The sequence below is a fragment of the Chiloscyllium plagiosum genome, unplaced genomic scaffold, assembly GCF_037043375.1.
Source record: "Chiloscyllium plagiosum isolate Xiang-an unplaced genomic scaffold, Cpla_swu_hap1 HiC_scaffold_31, whole genome shotgun sequence".
Lineage (NCBI taxonomy): Eukaryota > Metazoa > Chordata > Chondrichthyes > Orectolobiformes > Hemiscylliidae > Chiloscyllium > Chiloscyllium plagiosum.
This window is the reverse complement of record NW_028270169.1, coordinates 5,846,726-5,867,601: the sequence shown is the minus strand read 5'-3', so window position 1 is coordinate 5,867,601 and position 20,876 is coordinate 5,846,726. Positions and strand designations below refer to the sequence as shown.

The window sequence follows — 20,876 nt, the reverse complement described above, 5'->3', positions numbered from 1 at the left end:
AATCCATCGCCTCTAAATTCGTAAACAATTCTCAATCCTATTTCACTGTTACATCATTGTATGTTTTAGTATCCTTTCACTTTCCAAACAACTTCATCAGGACTGCATCAGCTCTGGAAGAAAATCCATTACTATCTTGGACATGTAGTAATGGTCAGCAAATGTAGCCTTGCTAGAAACTCTCAACCTGACACCAAATAATTTAACAACTGTTTGTGTTTATAAAGTACCTTTTAACATACTGAACTATCCCAAGCCTCTTCATGGGAACATCAGGTGTAACATTGGTATTAAAATTTTGAGTGACTTGAAGGAGAGTGAGTGGTGGAGGGATGGTTTTGGAGAGAATTCCAGAGCTTGGGGCCTTGGTAGCTGCTGTCTAAGCTAATGGAGCACTGATGAAATTATTACAACATCAACAAATAATTCCTGCACTATGGTTGGAACCGGAAAACAGCACTTGCTATGAGACCGTTTTTTTTGTGTCCCATAATCATAGCAAGCCCCATTGCAGCAAATCTAGAGCTGACTGCCAGAGGGAGGAGAAACCCCTGCAACCTGTTGAATTTCCACAGGTGTAGACTGGCTCTACCTAAGGGCCTCAGTCTGACGGACAGATTTGACTCTAACTCTTGTCACTGAATCCTGCCACCCCTGTACAACTGTGATAGTTGCAATCTCTACAGGGTCAGTCATAGAGTCATCGAGATGTACAGCATGGAAACAGACCCTTCGGTCCAACCCGTCCATGCCGACCAGATATCCCAACCCAGTCTCGTCCCACCTGCCAGCACCTGGCCCATATTCCTCCAAACCCTTCCTATTCATATACCCATCCAAATGCCTTTTAAATGTTGCAATTGTACCAGCCTCCACCACATCCTTTAGCAGCTCATTCCATACATGTACCACCCTCTGCGTGAAAACGTTGCCCCTTAGGTCTCTCTTATATCTTTTACCTCTCACTCTAAACCTATGCCCTCTCGTCCTGCATTCCCCGACCCCAGGGAAAAGACTTTGTCTATTTATCCTCTCCATGCCCCTCATAATTTTGTAAACCTCTATAAGGTCACCCCTCAGCCTCCGATGCTCCAGGGAAAACAGCCCCAGCCTGTTCACCCTCTCCCTATAGCTCAGATCTTCCAACCCTGGCAACATCCTTGTAAATCTTTTCTGAACCCTTTCAGGTTTCACAACATCTTTCCGATAGGAAGGAGACCAGAATTGCACACAATATTCCAACAGTGGCCTAACCAATGTCCTGTACAGCCGCAACATGACCTCCCAACTCCTGTACTCAATACTCTGACCAATAAAGGAAAGCATACCAAACGCCGCCTTCACTATCCTATCCACCTGCGACTCCACTTTCAAGGAGCTATGAACCTGCACTCCAAGGTGTCTTTGTTCAGCAACACTCCCTAGGACCTTACCATTAAGTGTATAAGTCCTGCTAAAATTTGCTTTCCCAAAATGCAGCACCTCGCATTTATCTGAATTAAACTCCATTTGCCACTTCTCAGCCCATTGGCCCATCTGATCCAGATCCTGTTGTAATCTGAGATAACCCTCTTTATCCAATGTTTCACACAAGAGATGTTGCTAAAAAAAAGTCTCATTTTTAAGTGGTTTGGTTTGGTAAGGAAGCATTTGTTCCTTCTGTTCCAGGTGGCTGCTGTGGATCAGATCAGAAGCAGTACGTCATTGGAGGATGGGCCTGGGCTTGGTGGTGCGTCTCTCAGACACAGAGGTAAGACACTCAGAAACAACAAAAACCAACTTTCCTCCCTCTCAAGCTCTGCTTTCTTCCAAAGACACTCTTCCACTTTAGCCGGTCATATTTAGGAATTGGTGTTTTCGGTAACTTTCTTTTTAATATGTAAAGAGGGTGATGCAGAAAAGGTGGATTGGTGGTGATTGTGTGCTATGTCAAACAAACTTTAATGGCTCATGAGATGCAGGTGGTTGAATTAAACCTGAAGCAAATGATTGCGTACCAAGCATGGACAATGGGCAGAGTGTTGGGGATCTGTATGATGGTAGGAGTAAGATGAAGGTGAAGTAAATTGTGTAAAATTCTGCAATGCAGTCAGTGACTTTTAAAAAAAAAAAAAAAATGCCTTTCTTGTCACTTTTTATTCCGGAGCACAGATGTGATTAGATTCCCTACAGTGTGGAAACAGGCCCTTCGGCCCAACGAAAGCACACCAACCCTCTTCAGAGTAACCCACCCGAACCTGAAGGTCTGGGAAAAGCCTTTGGTTCTGACCACTTCCTCATTTTTTTTTTGGTATGACAGTATCTTTAATTTGCAAATTCAAATTTAATGTTGTGGTGCTATCCCAGTGCTGGAGACGTTCTCCTATCAATATTGTATAAGACATGGAGTCTGCTAGTGTTTACAAAAATGCGAGAGGACCATCCCTGCAGTGCACGAGAGCCACTTCATTGCTCTGTGAGAGGTTTAAGAAATTATTTAACTTGCGGACATTACTCTAATCCCTTCCTTATGTTTAGAAAGAAGGATCACACCATCAATGGAATTCTCTGTAGTAGCTCTTCTCTTCCATTTTTAAAGTGTGGAGTTCACATTTAAATTCTGAGTGTGAAGCAAGCAATCGAAGAGATCCAAGTGTTACAAAACTGAAGTTGTGAACAGACCTTTTTACACACTTGGTCTCTGGCTTTTGATTATGTAATCTTTTAGGTCTTTTAGGTCTTATGCTGTATTTTTGATTTGGGAAGAGATATGTTTGTAAGTATTTGTCATGGAAGGAGTGAAAAACATAAATCCAGCATCTGAACAAGAGAAGCCAAAATTCTTTAGTCGCACACCTAAATTTGAGTCCTAGAGATGTACAGCATAGAAACAGACCCTTTGGTGCAACTCATCCACGCTGACTAGATATTCTAAATTAATCTAGTCCCATTTGCCAGCATTTGGCCCATATCCTTCTAAGTCCTTTCTATTCATATACCCATCCAGATGCTTTTTAATTGTTGTACAAAAATTAAATTGATTGGAAGCTGGCTTTTAACTGAAAATTTAGCTATGAAATTAAGGAATATTTTGAAAATGCCTCTGCTTTGAATGAAGAAACTTTGGACCCCATGTAAAATGTAATGTTAAAGTAATGTATTTGAATAACATGCTTGTGGAAATGAATTTTACTATTGGCTAGCATCCAATTCATTCATCTTTTAAACATCAAGCATTGTATCTTTCAAATGCACTGAATTATTTTCCACAGTCTGAGTCATCAATTTTATTTTCCTGAGATTCATCACTGGGATGGCAATGTACAGAAATGGTCTCTCCAACTGTAATGTATGAGTTTTAGTTTCACGTATTACAAATCTGCATCAGTGAACAAGATGGGTTTTTTGGTCAAATTTTGTTTTGTATTCTTGTATGTTAACAGAAAATGTTGCTTAATGTAAAGAACTCAAGGGTCTTGTCACTCCTCCAACTGTTTTAATGAGGTCAGGTAGAGAAGAAAGAATACATCGGCGTATATGCACAACTCTTCCAATCTCAATTCCCCAAAAAAATGCTAAAATGTGTCTCTGAGTGTATCCTTTGGACATTTTGTTCTGGTGGATTTTGCTGTTTGCTTTAGTACCTTTTCCGCATCTTTTTGAATGCTGAAGATCTCTGGCACCACTCAGATATTGTGGTTGTTTTGTGGTCTCTTCCCTGTTTTGAAAAAAAACATCAAATGCTGAGCTCGTGCTTATCATTAAATAAATAAACTTGTCTTTCAAGACCCCAATTCCTGCAGCAGGTCAGTTTGTTTTGAAATCTCCCTTCTCTCCGAGCTGTTGGTTTCCCCCTCCCACATCCTCTTTCTAATGTCAGACAGAGGGAAGCGAAGCTTACATGTTGTCTTGCCCCTTAGGGCTGATGGCTGCCACAGCCCTGATTTTGTTTTTTGTCAATGTGTTTTTGATTTCACAAACATTTGCCTGATTTTTTTTTTGTACGCTCCCTTTTAATTTTGTATGATTCCCCAGAGGTCATTTAAACAAATTGAAATTCAGACAATCTGCCTGAGATCTTTGTGAATTTTGCTGCTGGCAGTAATAATCCATTTATCATATCCTGTTTATTCTACATATTGACTTCAACAGGATGCCACAGGTTCTGGTTTTGATTTTGTGTAATACTTTTATTAGTCTAGAAAGGCAATGTATAATTGATATTTATAATCTCCCCTCCCCATGAAAGCATACCCTTGTGATGCCTCTTATTCAGTTTGTTGTTCTTGTTGTCACTTCCCTCCTGAAGTACTGGCCCTTCTCCAGCACCTGATTCAAGTGTCTGTTCTTTGTATGTATGGTCGTGCATTGAATATTTACAAGGTGTTTAACCATGCAGTATCTAATTTCCCAGTTTGTTCCTGCCATTCCCACTGTGTATATTTGGCACAGCCGATTGGGTGAATATCAAGACCAGCAAAGTGGACTCTCCTCCCTTAAGCCACTAGGGAAAACTAATACCATGCTTTTTTGTTTAAGGAGACTTGGGAAAAATAAACAAAGATAAAAGGCCCATGTGCTGCCTCTGCTCTGTGACGGGTGAGAGAACAAGTGACAGCATGGGTGTTCTGTTCAGCTACTTGGTCCTCCCAACCCCAGCCTCTCAGAAAGAAGCTTCCATCAGAACGGCAGTTAAATGGCTCCGGAGCATTTTAAGAAGCATCTCAAATTCTCAGTGCATTATTTTGAACAGCAATCTCTCTTTTTATATGAACTATTCATATTGGAGCAGGAGTAACACTGTAGATTTTTGATCTGTATGAGTCCAGAGGACATCTATTGGCTAACTGTCTCATTGCATTTTGCACAACATGCAGAAACCTTCAAGAAGAGAATTTGCTTCTGAATGAAATGCACAGTACATTGACTAGACAAGCAGGAGTAGGCTATTTAGCCCCTTGCCTGCTTTGTCATCTCTTTCATTGCTGGTGATCAACATTGTGTTCCCATACTATCCTTGATGTTAATAATTCAAAATCTGTCAATCTTTGCCATTACTTTTCTTAATGATTGAGCTTCCACAGCCCTCTGGGGTAGAGAATGTCAAAGATTTCTCACCCTCGGAGTGAGCAAGTTCCTTCTCGCCTCGGTCCAAATGACTCACCTTTTATGCTGTGACTGTGACCCTGGAACTAGATCCCACAACCTGGGGGAAACATCTTTCTGCATCTGCTGTATTTCTCTTTAACAATTGAGTGTTCCTTTGAGATTGGTAAACTTTCGAATACAGGCCCACTGTCCTCAATTTCTCCTCATACTTGGTCCCTTCTGAACCTCTGTAGCACTCTCTCTCTGTCCAATATATCCTTTATTTGGTAAGGGGGCCTGTACTGCACATACTGTCAGTGCAGTCTCACCATATTATGTATAATTAAAGCAGCAGCTCTTTGCCTCTGAGCTCCACTCCTCTGGTGATAAAGGTTGATGTAGCATGTGCTCTCTAAGGTGCTTGCTGAGAATGAAGGGGGGGGGGGGTGGGGGAGTGAACTGCCTTTTTGAAATGCTGCAGTCCACTTGTTGTGGGTTGACCGACAATACACTGAGGGAGGGAATTCCAGAATTTGACCCCAGCAGCAGTGAAGGAACAATGATATATTTCCAAGTCCAGAATGGTGAGTCACTTGGTGGTGTTCCCATGTACCTGCTGCCCTTGACCTTCTAGATGGAAGTGGTTGTGGCTTTGGAAGATGCTGTCTGAGGAACTTTAGTGAATTTCTGCAGTGCATCTTGTAGATGGTACACACTGCTGCTAATGAGCGCCGGTGGGGGAGGGAGTGGGTGTTTGTGGATGTGGTGCCAATTAAACAGGGGCTGCTTTGTCCTGGATAGTGTCAAGCTTCCTGAGTGTTGTTGGAGCTGTCTCCATCTAGGCAAGAGGGGAATCTTCCGTCACACTCCTGACTTGTGCTTTGTAGATGATGGACAGCTTTGGGGAGTCAGGAGGGGAGTTACTCGCTGCAGTATTTCTAGTTTCTGAACTGCTGTTGTAGTCATTGTATTTGTGTGGCAAGTCTAGATGAGTTTCTGGTGAATGGTAGCCCCAAGGATGTTGTTGGTTGGGAATTCAGTGATGGAAATGTTGAATTCAAGGGATGGTGGTTAGATTCTCTCTTATTGGAGATGGTCATTGCCTGGCATTTGTTTGGCATGAATGTAACTTGTTACTTGTCAGCCCAAACCTGGATATTGTCCAGATCTTGTTGCATTTGAACACTGGTTGCTTCAGTATTTGAGGAGTTGTGAATGGTGCTGAACATTGTACAACTGTTCCCTATTTCTAACCTTATGATGGAGGGAAGGTAATTGATGAAGCAGCTGAAGATGGTTGGACCTAGGACACTACCCTGAGGGACTCCTGCAGTGATGTCCTGGAGCTGAGATGAGTGACCTCCAACAACCACAACCATCTTCCTATGTATGAGGAATGACTCCAACCAGCAGAGAGTTTGCCCCTGATACCCATTGATTCTAGATTTGCTACAGTTTATTGATGCCACACCTGGTCAAATTCATCCTTGATGTCAATAGCTGTCACTCTCACTTTACCTCTGGAATTCAGCCCTTTTGTCCATGTTTGAACCAATGCTATAATGAGGTCAGGAGCCAAGTGGCCCTGGCGGAACCCAAACTGGGCAGGTTATTGCTGAGAAGCTGCTGCTCGATAGCACTGTTGATGACACTCCATGTGCTGTTCACACAGATTGTATTCCAGAGCGGCAGCTTTGATTTTATTCTCTTTTTCATATTGTATTTCTGTTTCACCTCATGACAAATGTAGAATCTTTATTTCATTCTATTTCATGAAATTTTTGTTTTTTAAGCCTTGGATTGGTAAATTAATTTCAAATTGGTTCCTATTGCAATGAAACAAATCAGTTTTGAAGAATGGTCACCGAACTCGAAATGTTAACTTTGTTTTTTCTCTGCAGATGCTGCCAGACCTGTTGAGTTTCTCCAGCCATTTGTTTTTGTTTCTTTTGGTTGCTGTTGCATATTATCTTGAAAATAATGAGCTACAGGGGGTGGAGTGAATAGAATACTGTGTGACTAGGATATTATGTATGCAGTGAGTGAATGACTTCTTTCACTGATCTGAATCCTTCAATGATAACTTTCCTAAATGCTTTATTTATTTCTCCTAATTATTTCTTATTAATTTAGTTTTATCTGTTTTGAGGCTTTCACATCCTTTGATATAACATTCAACTGAAGATTAATCCAATCTTTCCTTTGTCAACAATGTTGTAATTAGTAAAGTTTTTGCAATGTTTTAATGTTTTGGGCATTGAATATGTACGGTTGTGGTATTTCTTTCAAAGAGAACAACGTTCTCTAAATGCTCTAAACAACTTCCTACACTTAACCAACACCCATTTCAGGTCAGAGTCAAACTAGGTCAGTTGTTCATCTTATTTGCTTGTTTTTGAACAATTGGCAGCTCGGCTTGACTACGTAACCATCGTGACTGCATCATAATTGCTTCTTGGCTCTAAAGAGTTTTGGGACATATTGAGCAGATGATCTAATGTCTTAATCGTTGAGAACCTTTTGAAGAAGGGTGGCTCACATCAGGAGTAACACTGCCTTTTTTTCAGGAGTTTCTTCACTTGGATTTTGTGAAGCTTCACATTGCTCATGCCCTGTGATAAATGGCTATCTTGAAAAGAAACTGGAATTGCCTGCTGTCTTTCTGCAGGTGATTTGTTTATTTGTTTCTTGAAGTTACTCAATGTCAGTAAAGTCTGAGTCAACACAACTTTGTACGAGATAATCAAAGCACCCATCGTTCAGGATCATAGAAATTCCAAGAAAAAACTGAGCTGAAGAGAAGCTGTCTCTTTGAAATGCCTTAGTGTGCAATTGAAAGTTTATCTTGATCCTCGCAGCCATTAAGGATTAACCATTTCTTGACCCAAACTTTGAGAAGTTTTGCTTGATTGTTATTTGCACTGGAAGGGATTCTATGATTGAGAAGGGGGAAGTTGGATGGTTCCAGGAGCAATACTTTTTTTTTGCAGGTATACATTATGCTGGATTGTAATTCAATCAATACCAACTGAATGGATCTCTTGTTAAGTTGTCTGCCTGGTTGATCTTTCTTTAATTCATCACCATTTATTTGGTTAATCAGAGTATTATTAGGATTTTTCTTCATTTCTCATCAGAGAGGACATTTTCTTTGACTGGGTGGGTGTGGAAAGCTTGAATGAAGTCCCTTCATCTCGATGGCATGAATACCTGTTTATCATTATGTTTTCACCATGAGTGTTACACCATGGTATTAACTTTCAAGCATAGGCAATCTCTTTAATATCAATCCAACTTTGTCTGTGGCATTAATTTGTTGGTGCCTCATGTCTAGCACTGAGTTTTTAAAAGGGCTGCCTCCAGAGGAGCATTCCTGGGAATTTATTTTCATTAAAGAAAGGTATAAAGTTGGCTCTGTGTACTTCTGTTAAAGCAGTGTGCAATTTCCACCTTGCATTGTCATGTGCTTCAGGTAGCCACTGGGCTTCAGTGTCATAAGCTTGACTGAATGAGTTTCAGGCTCTCCCTGGATTCACCAGTTTTCCTTGCACAGTGAGATGAAGCCATTCTTCAACTCTATTGGATGTTCCTACTTAACATCAGATGACTTAAAAGTTATGAATTATCATAGCCAATTTTTTTTTTTGAGCCCAGCTTTGAGTGATCAAACATGGTTGGTTTTAGAATGCTGTGGTTGGCCAAAGAAGACTTAAAAAAAAACTAGATGAATGTAGATTAGTATCTATTTCATTTCTATTTTAGTAAAGTATTATTCATTATCTTGTGAATTTCATACCTTGTATGTGAATTAGCTGCAAGGTAAAAGATATTGAAGTATGCAGAGGGGTTTATCTCCAGTAAAGTGTGTAATTCTAGACCCTCTTGCCTATATTTGTTGCCAAGTAAAAGATCCTTTTCTGCGTTCCTTAAGGTAGGCTACAACATCAAAAGTAAATAGTTGATGCATGTTGCTTTTGGCTTTGCTAGGATGTAATGCAGAAGCTATTATCTGCCTGTGCTCACAGGTTCCCACTATGCTGTTGTGAAGAGGAATGGAAATATTGGAAACAAACCAGAAAATATTTCAGCAGGTTGGCCTCTTCACGTCTCTCTCATAAACTACCATTTGCAGCCGAAGTGAATAAACATTTCTTCAACCATTTCTTGCTTATTCTTTCTCTTGTACTGAATTTTCATGTGCACCCGCTCAATAATTATCATGTCATAAGTCAGTAAGTGCTTACAAGCTCTGGCAATGCTCTGTGAAACTGCAGTAGCCACCTTGTTAAAATAATAAAGATATAAACTGACAGGTTTAATGGTAAATTTTATTGCATTATGAATCCCATGGATTGTTTCCACTGGGGGAAGTACTTTGTGCTAGAGTTTAGCCCTGTTCCTCTATCCTCAGGTCCATATTCCTGGATTGAGGTATTTCTGTGCATTGAGAATAGCAAATGCAGATGTCTTGCCTCCTTTTCCTATTTCCTATCTTCCAACTCGATGTAGAACTGTGGATATTTTGTCTCTGCTTTTCCTCAGTGTAGTCTGTGCTTTTAAAAGTAGCCTGACCTAGCTGCTTGGGTTGGCAGAATCTCTGCCTTGCCATACAGTGCATTGAAAGCACACAGTAAATGCTGTGATCGACAAGCTAATCAATACCTTGTGCTCTTTTTTGGCTTTGTCCAGCTGTGGTGATGTTTTCAGTGTCAAACCAGGCAGTGAGGAACAGGGTGGGGCAGCCACAATTGTGCATTTGGAAGAGAAACTATTCTGTGCAATGCAGACATAAGGGGAGTAAAGAAATTCTATAATTTTCTTGTAATCCATTTGCTGAGATCCCCCCACCCCTAAAGTCTCTGCAGTGGCTCACCAGATGATCTTTAACTAGATTGTGCTGTGTTACTGGTCATCTTTGCCTGTGAATGAAGGCCTTTCTCTGGATACCATTCACAGCAGTGACCTGGTTAAAGCAGCAATTGCCAGCTATAACTGGCATGGAACTGTCCAGATATCACAGCAAGTCATTCTGTCCTCTTCAATCTCTGCTCATTCTGGGAAAAGCATAATTGTAGCACCAAAACAAAATGTTGTGCCAAGTGAGGGAGAGGTCATACTGCATACTTCAAGAGCGTATGTTTTGTATTTGACATGACTGGAGAAACTGTTCCAACAAAATTGGAATAGAGATCAGCCCTACAAATTTGTTGCTTTCTTGGAAGAGATGGACCGTTTTTACCAAATGTATTGGTACTAAAAATATATATATTTAAGAGCAAACTATGTTACATCATCAGACATTTTAACATTTCAAATGATTTTATCCTTGGTGTGTATGGTATCCTCCTTGTGGACTGGTGCACAGATTCGAACTGTCACAATAGCCTAGAAAGACTGGCATTGCTTTTATCATCAATTTACATTTCTCAAAGGCACACCCAGCTGAAATTTATTGTATCTGACTTTTAATACTGCATTTTTCTACGTTCACACCTCCTTCAACTGTGCAGAATGATTTAAATGCCATTGTTACTGCGCTGGGTTCAATACTTAATGGATGACTCACTATCTTTGAAGCTAAATAATAAATAAACCTGAAGATTACCCCATGAGCTCATACTCAAATACATGGCATAACCTCCTAAAGCAAATAGTGAACAATGGCAATCTTGACCAGGAATTCAGTTTACTTGAGCCAGTTTGAAACAGCACCATTATTGGGTCATCGTTAGATTTCTTTAATACTGAGACAAATTTATTCCCTTTTGCCAAATCGGCTACTTTCTTGTTTTTCTCTTGAAAAAGAAGTCTGACCATGCCCAACAAAATAGAACAGAGAAATTAGATTTTCAACACCTGGGCTGAAAACAAGACCTTTAAACCGCTGAGGACAAACGCCTGCTCGCGGCAGACAAGGGAGGCGCGGTAGTAGTTTGGCGCACCGACCTTTACACTGCTGAGGCCAAACGCCAGCTCGCGGACACCTCCACCTACTGCCCCCTTGACCATGACCCCACCTCCCACCACCAAACCATCATCTCCCAGACCATCCATAACATCATCACCTCGGGGGATCTCCCATCCACCGCCTCCAACCTCATAGTCCCACAACCCCGCACCGCCCGTTTCTACCCCCTGCCCAAAATCCACAAACCTGACTGCCTCGGCCGACCCATTGTCTCAGCCTGCTCCTGCTGCACCGAACTCATCTCTGCATACCTCGACACGGTCCTGTGCCCCTTAGTCCAAGAACTCCCCACCTACATTCGGGACACCACCCACGCCCTCCACCTCCTCCATGATTTTCGCTTCCCCGGTCCCCAACGCCTTATCTTCACCATGGACATCAAGTCCCTGTACACCTCCATCTCCCATCACGAAGGACTCAAAGCCCTCCACTTCTTCCTTTCCCGCCGTACCAACCAGTACCCTTCTACTGACACCCTCCTTCGACTGACTGAACTGGTCCTCACCCTGAACAACTTCTCTTTCCAATCCTCCCACTTCCTCCAAGCCAAAGGAGTAGCCATGGGCACCCGCATGGGCCCCAGCTATGCCTGCCTCTTCATAGGATATGTGGAACAGTCCATCTTCTGCAGCTACACTGGCACCACCCCCCACCTTTTCCTCCGCTACATCGATGACTGTATCGGCGCTGCCTCGTGCTCCCACGAGGAGGTTGAACAGTTCATCCACTTTACCAACACCTTCCACCCCGACCTCATTCACTTGGACCGTCTCAGACTCCTCCCTCCCCTTCCTAGACCTTTCCATTTCAATCCCGGGTGACCGAATCGACACGGATATTTACTATAAACCGACCGACTCCCACAGCTACCTAGACTACACCTCCTCCCACCCTGCCCCCTGTAAAAACGCCATCCCATATTCCCAATTCCTTCGTCTCCGCCGCATCTGCTCCCAGGAGGACCAGTTCCAAAACCGTACAACCCAGATGGCCTCCTTCTTCAAGGACCGCAATTTCCCGCCAGATGAAGTCGACGATGCCCTCTACCTCATCTCTTCCACTTCACGCTCCTCCGCCCTTGAGCCCCGCCCCTCCAACCGCCACCAGGACAGAACCCCACTGGTCCACACCTACCACCCCACCAACCTCCATGTACAACGCATCATCCGCCGTCATTTCCGCCACCTCCAAAAGGACCCCACTACCAAGGATATATTTCCCTCCCCTCCCCTCCCCTATCAGCGTTCCGAAAAGACCACTCCCTCCGTGACTCCCTCGTCAGGTCCACACCCCCGACCAACCCAACCTCCACTCCCGGCACCTTCCCCTGCAACCGCAAGAAATGCAAAAGTTGCGCCCACACCTCCCCCCTTACTTCCCTCCAAGGCCCCAAGGGACACTTCCATATCCGCCACAAATTCACCTGCACCTCCACACACATCATCTATTGCATCCGCTGCACCCGATGTGGCCTCCTCTATATTGGGGAGACAGGCCACCTACTTGCGGAATGTTTCAGAGAACACATCTGGGACACCCGGACCAACCAACCCAACCACTCCATAGCCAAACACTTTAACTCCCCCTCCCACTCCACCAAGGACATGCAGGTCCTTGGACTCCTCCATCGCCAGACCATGGCAACATGACGGTTGGAGGAAGAGCGTCTCATCTTCTGCCTGGGAACCCTCCAACCACAAGGGATGAACTCAGATTTCTCCAGTTTCCTCATTTCCCCTCCCCCCACCTTGTCTCAGTCAAATCCCTCAAACTCATCACCGCCTTCCTAACCTGCAATCATCTTCCTGATCTCTCCGCCCCCACCCCACTCTGGCCTATCACCCTCACCTTGACCTCCTTCCACCTATCACATTTCCAACGCCCCTCCCCCAAGTCCCTCCTCCCTACCTTTTATCTTGGCCTGCTGGACACACTTTCCTCATTCCTGAAGAAGGGCTTATGCCCGAAACATCGATTCTCCTGTTCCTTGGATGCTGCCTGACCTGCTGCGCTTTTCCAGCAACACATTTTCAGCTCTGAAAACAAGAGGTATTGGCTAAACGAGGTAATGGTTCTGAGACAGTGAAATAGAGTCACAGAGATGTACAGCATGGAAACAGACCCTTCGGTCCAACTCGTCCATTCCGACCAGATATCCCAACCCAATCTAGTCCCACCTACCACCACCCGGTCCATATCCCTCCAAACCCTTCCTATTCATACACCCATCCAGATCCCTTTTAAATGTTGCAATTGTACCAGCCTCCATCACATCCTCTGGCAGCTCATTCCATACACGTACCACCCTCTTTGTGAAAAGGTTGCACTTGGGTCTCTTTTTGTTTTCTTAATCTTTCCCCTCTCACCCTAAACTTTGTCTACTTATGCTGACCATGCTCCTATGATTTTATAAACCTCTATAAGGTCACCCCTCAGTCTCCGAGGGAAAACAGCCCCAGTCTATTCAGCCTCTCCCTATAGCTCAAATCCTCCAACCCTGGCAACATCCTTGTAAATCTTTCCTGAACCCTTTCAAGTTTCACAACATCTTTCCAATAGGAAGGAGACCAGAATTGCACACAATATTCCAACAGTGGCCTAACCAATGTCCTGTACAGCTGCAACATGACCTCCCAACCCCTATACTCAATACTCTGACCAATAAAGGAAAGCATACCAAACGCTGCCTTCACTATCCTATCTACTTGCGACTCAACTTTCTATGAACCTGCACTCCAAGGTCTCTTTGTTCAACAACATTGCCTAGGGCCTTACCATTAAGTGTAGAAGTCCTGCTAAGATTTGCTTTCCCAAAATGCATCACCTCACATTTTTTTGGATTAAACTCCATCTGCCACTTCTCAGCCCATTGGCCCATCTGGTCCAAGTCCTGTTGTAATCTGAGGTAACCCTCTTCGCTGTGCACTACATCTCCAAGTTTGGTGTCATCTGCAAACCTGCTAACTATACATCTTAAGCTCGTGTCCAAATCATTTATGTAAATGATGAAAACTAGTGAACCCAGCACCGATCCTTGTGGCACTCCACTGTCACAGGCCTCCAGTCTGAAAAACAACCCTCCACCACCACCCTCTGTCTTCTACCTTTGAGCCAGTTCTGTATCCAAATGGCGAGTTCTCCCTGTATTCCATGAGATCTAACCTTGCTAATCAGTCTCCCATGGGGAACCTTGTCGAACACCTTACTGAAGTCCATGTAGATCACATCTACCTCTCTGCCCTCATCAATCCTCTTTGTTACTTCTTCAAAAAACTCAATCAAGTTTGTGAGACATGATTTCCCACGCGCAAAGCCATGTTGACTATCCCTAATCAGTCCTTGCCTTTCCAAATACATGTACATTCTGTACTTCAGGATTCTCTCCAACAACTTGCCCTCCACCGAGGTCAGGCTCACTGGTCTATAGTTCCCTGGCTTGTCCTTACCACCTTTCTTAAATAGTGGCACCATGTTATTGAAGTTGCATTAGCTACACCAAGCTGACATAATGTGCAGTTTTTGGGTTGAGATAGGGAGTACAGCACTAGCCTTGGTAGGTAGCAGATGTATTTTACACAGTTTCCAAGAGTAACACATGTATTTATTACTTCATGCATCTTACACAAGTGCTCCTTCGGTGCATCCAGTGGTGTATCCTCTTCCACTAATCACAGGCCCTAACGACAGTACAGACAAAAGATTGGTGGCAGTGAGTAACCTCCAAATAACCTTGCACTGTCCTAAACATGAAGCTGGTAGATATGATGTATCCAGCATTGACATTTGGGGCAAATGTCGGTGGTAGCATTGCAGCTTGGAATTCTATGCAGGCACTTCCATCACTTAAAGTTCCAGAACCAACGGAAATAATTTTGTTTTGAAGTAAAGTTAATTGACCACTTTAAGAAAGCAGTCAGTAGCAGCTGAAATGTAAGTGCTGCCAGAGACTGCAGTAGCTGTAGAATCAGCTGCAGGCCAAGCCTGACACTCCAAAGACAAACCTTCACCAAGGAGCTGGTAGGAGGTGCAGACAGGACAGCATCAGCTAGAAAGAAAAACCAACCAGAAAACTTGGGAAAAGACAAAACCATAGTGATGGAGTCTCTGGGAATGAAGTGTACCAATTAGTTAATTTTGAATTGCTTTTTGTTTCTTGATTCCACAACCTGACACCTTTTGTATTTTTGTATAAAAGCCATAGTTTTTTTAACTTGGTTTGGTTATAGATGATTTGCATTCATTAACTGATTGCTTTTTATTTATTAGCAGTGTTTCCATTTTCAGATTATGCAATTTCAGGAGGCTCTCCCTTTTCCTGGTGTGTCCAATTAATACTTGATAAAAGACAAACCCAAGAGAGGAACTCTGTATTATCCTTTGCTTGAATACTTGTCAGGTTGCTATCCCAGTTCAGAGAAATGCAAGTTGGTTTTGAATGGAAGTTATTCTCCTGCCTTGAAATATGTAAACGCAAGACCACTAAACAGACTGATGGCGATAATACACTGCCTATAAGTTTACCCATTTTCTTTGAGTTGCTTTTCACCCTCTGCTGGTGTGAGTGGGGGCAAAAGGATTCCTGCTTGCGGGTTTCCTGGTTTTCCACTCTGACTTGTTCATCACTGTTTTCCTCATAGATTGTAATTCAGAGAGGGCAAGGTGCAGTTCACTGCAGAAATGGGCATTTCTCCGCTCTGTCAAAATTCCCACATTGTCCTAGTGTTTGGGTACATAGTTAATCCACAGCATGATGCTGAGTTTCTGTGTGCTCCCAAAATTGTGCACTGAGTGGTAATGTAAGTAATGGGAAAAGATACTAACAGTGAATGGACAGGGTCAAATCCAGGCAGCTAGTCTTGAATCTAACCACCTAGCATCAAGAATCTCTGTAAAATTTGAGTTTGGCAGTTTTAAACCTAATCCCGTATTCCCATTATTTGGCTATAAAAAGCCAGCCTTGTTTTGACTTGTTCATAATGAGTGGAGATACAGTAAAGATAAAGCTGCCATAGTCTCAGAGGACCACAGGTCGTCTCTCATTTCGAGGCAGTCAGCAGGTAGTGAGTTTAATTTGAGAGTCACCACACCTTAGATAAGGGAGGAGTTTATGAAGGCAGGACCTTTGTGGGAACTTCAGCTGGTGTAGGAGTTGAACCCTCATTGTTGGCATCAGTCTGCATTGCAAACCAGCCATCAAACAAACTGAGCTCAGCAAGTCAGTGCTAGAGCAGAGCTGAGATTTAGGCCTGAAGTGTGTTTGAGCAGCATGGAGGGGATTTTATCCTGCACCTGACTATGCTAAAGAGCTCAATGCTAACACACACACTGCAGTTCCATCTGAAAGCCTCCTTTAATCTCGCTGCAATCAAGTGCCTCGATGACACAATGCAGGCATATGGTTTCCTAAGAGGAATGAAAAGCACTAATTGCAATTTGTGCTGAGCTGTCTAAGGAGTGACATATAACTCTTGTGCTGAAGAATCCACAACCTTTTGGGAACTCTGAAATAGAAGGGAGAAAAAACCTTGAATTTTTTGCAAACCTAACTTTCAATGTTTCCAATAATGAAATAACTCGCGTGCTATTTTAATAAAGTTAGCTATTTAAGAATTTGATTGGGATAACCAACTTCCCAATTAGGGAACTATTTTCAATCAGGGCTGTAGGTTGCTGAGCTGTCCTTGTTCATTTGTTCAATTAAATACTGTAGCAAACTAACGTCCATCACTATTTAGCAGGTTGGCTGAACAAATGCATCCAACTTGGAAAACTCAAAAGAGTAAACCTTTCAAAAATTTCTTCAATTAATGTGTATTGAATGAATTTTTAAGTTTCAGGTATGAAATAGACTGATGTTACTGCTGAATGTTATCTCTTATTCTTGTAGCTTATGTTTTAAAAGTGCTTAAATTCTTCACTGTAATGATGCCATTGCTATCCACCAAAAAACTGTAGTGAACAAGACAGCTGTGACACCCAGAAAAAATTGAGTATTTTTTGGGATTATTGCTCTGGAAGTGAATTCAGTTCAGTTTTGAAACTGAGTGATATATAACAATTCTTGTTGCAACATGTAATTGTGATTGTGTATTTTTATAGTCCAATCAAAAATCATTGTTTATTGAATCAAAATGTCAAGTGGTGTGAAGCTTGGGAATAGTGCTGGCAAAAATAATTGCATCTACTTCAGCAATGTACAACTGACTTCAGTTACACAATGCTCCATCCACTGAACTCAATACCTAAGAAAATGCCATTTTTAAAAAAAAATGAACGAAACATGATGTAAAATCTTGCACAATGTAACCTAAATTGATGCAGGCTGTGGTGCGAACTGAAATCCAAATGGACTTCTGATGACTGTAAATCTAGCCAGCGACATCCTTGTTTAATGGCCTCATTTGAACCCATTATTCATGTTGACTGCCACCCATGATCCCAGGTGAAATGTTTATCACTGACGTCAGAATGGGCACATTTTTTAGAGTCCATCCATTTTATTACCCTGTTATCCCATTTTTATTGTATTATTTTTCCGTCAGACATGCTGCATCTATGCAGCTCACTGACTTTGCTGATTGTCACAGTTAAAATAGGGAAGAGAAAGATGAAGGTAAGGAATTGAATTTTGGCCGTGAGTAATTCAGGAGCGATACATGTTACTGCTTCTGGTTAAGTCTTTCCATTCAATGTGATCATATGGCCTTAGAGTCATTGAGATGTATAGCTTGATTAGATTAGATTAGATTAGATTAGATTACTTACAGTGTGGAAACAGGCCCTTCGGCCCAACAAGTCCACACCGACCCGCTGAAGCGCAAACCACCCATACCCCTACATTTACCCCTTACCTAACACTACGGACAATTTAACATGGCCAATTCACCTGACCTGCACAGCTTTTGGACTGTGGGAGGAAACCGGAGCACCCGGAGGAAACCCACGCAGACACGGGGAGAATGTGCAAACTCCACACAGTCAGTCGCCTGAGGCGGGAATTGAACCCGGGTCTCTGGCGCTGCGAGGCAGCAGTGCTAACCACTGTGCCACCGTGCCGTTCCATAGCATGGAACAAGGAATAAATGCTTCCATTGACAGTAAAATAACACTGGATAACCCTTGATTCCTTGCTCGTATTGGTCATGGATGTTGAATCGCCCCAGGCGATCTTTTGGTCAATGAAATCAAAGTCCTGTGTTGACATTGTTAAAGAATTATTTGTTTCGGGTCGGTTAGGGTACTGTTTGGCTCTCACCTTGCTTTTGTTCAGAAGCCTTTTGACTTGTTTCAGATTGGTTTTTTAAAAAAAAAAATTGCTGGCAGAGGTTTCATACAGCAACAAGCTTGAAACCAAATCAGTGACAGCATTCATTCTGCTAAATTCCCAGCAACCATTGAGTCGGCGAATTGTTTCCTGGTTTAGAAAGACTGAACTTCTAAAAAGTAAGTCTATGGTGAGATCCTTATACAAGGAAGGAGGGTCTAATACTTTATTCATCTATTGGAATCGAAGGTTTTCTTGTTTGACAAAAGAAAAATGTCCCTGTTATTTTTAATGAGCAGTTTACATGAAGAATTACAGACCCAGCCTGCATTGAGTTTTTATTCATTTCATTCTCCTAGAAAGCAGAGGGGGTGCTGATGAAACTGGATTCTGGGCGTGAAGGCATGAGTTAAACTGCTAGGCATGCAACCTGTAGTGGTTAGAGGGAACTGAAAAAAAAGTTTTGCAAGGTATTAAATTGTAGGATGTATTTTTGTTTGCAATTACCACATTGTGAATTGCTATTTAGGGTTCTTGTATCAGGTAACACATTCCACTCTGGGAGTTTACACAAGGGGAGGGAAAAACTGTGAACTGTCAGTTCCTGCAATGTAGCAACAGTAACTCTTGCTGCAACCTTTTGCATCATTGATAAGATTGAAATAATAAATCTAAGTGCAGAACATCTTGCATGACCCTGTGCAATTCATTGTCAGGAAACAGACCTCGCCTGTGATCTTTACATGCAGTTAGTTTCCCAGCATTGACAGGGAGAGGTAACTCCTGTGCCACCCATCTCCATGTAGGAGGAAGGAGATTCGAGTAGTGCTCTGTGCTGCTGTTGTCAGTTTCCACCTTGAGGCTGTCATCGATGGTGGAACTGAAGATGCCTCGACTGCTTGATAATATGACTTCAGAGGATAAGCACGAGAAGGGATTAATAAAAGTGTTTCTTTTTTCAATTTTATGCACATTTTTCCTGATTTAAGTGGCTGATAACATTAAGTATTACTTTGGAAGGACAACTGACCATTCAGCCACTCGACTTTCTGCCTTTTCAGTTAGATCATGAATGATCTGTAATGCACCCACCTTGGTTCCGTGTCCACTGCCCTTGCCTGTCTAATATCGATCCATCTCTGGTTCAAAAAAAATTGACTTCCGTTTCCTCAGCATGCTTCAAGGTCTGTGTTCCAGATTTACGTACTTCTGTGTATAAAGAAGTACTTCCTAACTTCTTCCTGCTAGAACCTGACTCCAGGCATTGCTCTGTATTCTTCTGGAGAAAGATGTGTTTACCACTCAGGATCTTTTCCCTTGATTTGAGATTCCGAAAGGTTTGCTGGAAGAATCCACAGGAATTTGAGATTAGGCTCAAATTTTATACCAACCCTCACAGTTGGAGCTCCCTAACTGAGCGCCATGACTCAAGCCTATGCTTGTCTTTTTGAATGGTATGGCTGCGGTGTAGCCATCGGCAGAAGGCACTGCAGTCAATACCTTCCAAGTCAGCAACTTCCACCGCCACTGTGGAAGAGATGGTCAGGCGGTGTGTGGAAACACCACTATCTCTAAACTCCCCTCCAAGCCATATACCATACAGAATTGGAGATCTATTCACTGCACCTTCATCTTCACTAAAACTTGCCATCACCTTCTCGACAGCACTTAAGCATGAACAATAAGTGTCTGCTTTGTCAGCGAATGCATTTTGTAAAAGCTAGTATCTTTGGGAGGAAGCTGGCGGGAGTTTGAAGCAAGGTGTGTCTGTTTTCCAGCTATTGTTTTTTCAAATGACTCGTGACTTCACACCACTTATATTTGTTTAATAATGTATTATTGTGTGTTATGTACTCACTCTCATTTTTATTTCTTGATAGTAATGGACTGTCATCTTAAATGTGGCTGGTTTGCTTGTATTTTACTTGCATACTTTTTACAGGGCATCAGAACTCAACGCTGGCTGTTTCTAGTATCCCTTTGTTTGAATTAGGGCAATCACTGTAAGCACAGACATGCAGTTTCTTGTCTTCAGTCAGGCAGGTTCCAAGAAAACGGACCTCTCTCCAACTCTGATATTAGTGTTTTTTTTCAACAAAATACCATCCAAAAACTTTCAGCTTGCCTTTCAATTCAACGTAAGTAATCCTTTGCGAACTGGAAGCACATTGCAGCTGTCAAATATTTCTCACTCTATGCATAGTGATTTTCAAACTGATATTTGACACTTCCAAATTTAGTTTTAGAAAATGGAGATGTAGAAGTGTACCCCAAACCTCAAGACAGTTGATTCTCTAATGCTGACAAATCAACTCTTGTCCTCGCCAGCAGACTGAACTGCAGCTTCAGGAAATCAAAAGCAAAGACCCCTTCCTGCGTTCGGGGGGAGAAATGAGTGAAATGTTTGGCTGTCAAATTGCTATTGTAGTTCTCAAAGGGTTCAATCAATTCAACCACCAACATGAAATAATTTACTTAATGTCTCTGGGAGTTGGATTTCTCATACTTTGTTCTGACAATTACTCTGACTGAATATGTGCTGTCCCACCTCCTTCCCCCCACCCACTCCCCACACCT

At 42.5% G+C, this 20,876-nt stretch overlaps 1 protein-coding gene across 3 annotated transcripts in view; it reads left to right on the top strand.

The window, feature by feature from the left end:
- Positions 1 to 20,876, top strand: part of flot2b (flotillin 2b) — a 105,370-nt gene that overhangs the window by 30,770 nt on the left and 53,724 nt on the right. For all 3 annotated transcript variants that reach the window (XM_087977167.1, XM_087977168.1, XM_087977169.1), the window contains exon 2: positions 1,669 to 1,750. In XM_087977167.1, the coding sequence (XP_087833293.1) occupies positions 1,669 to 1,750 (82 nt within the window). The remainder of the gene's footprint in view (positions 1 to 1,668; positions 1,751 to 20,876) is intronic.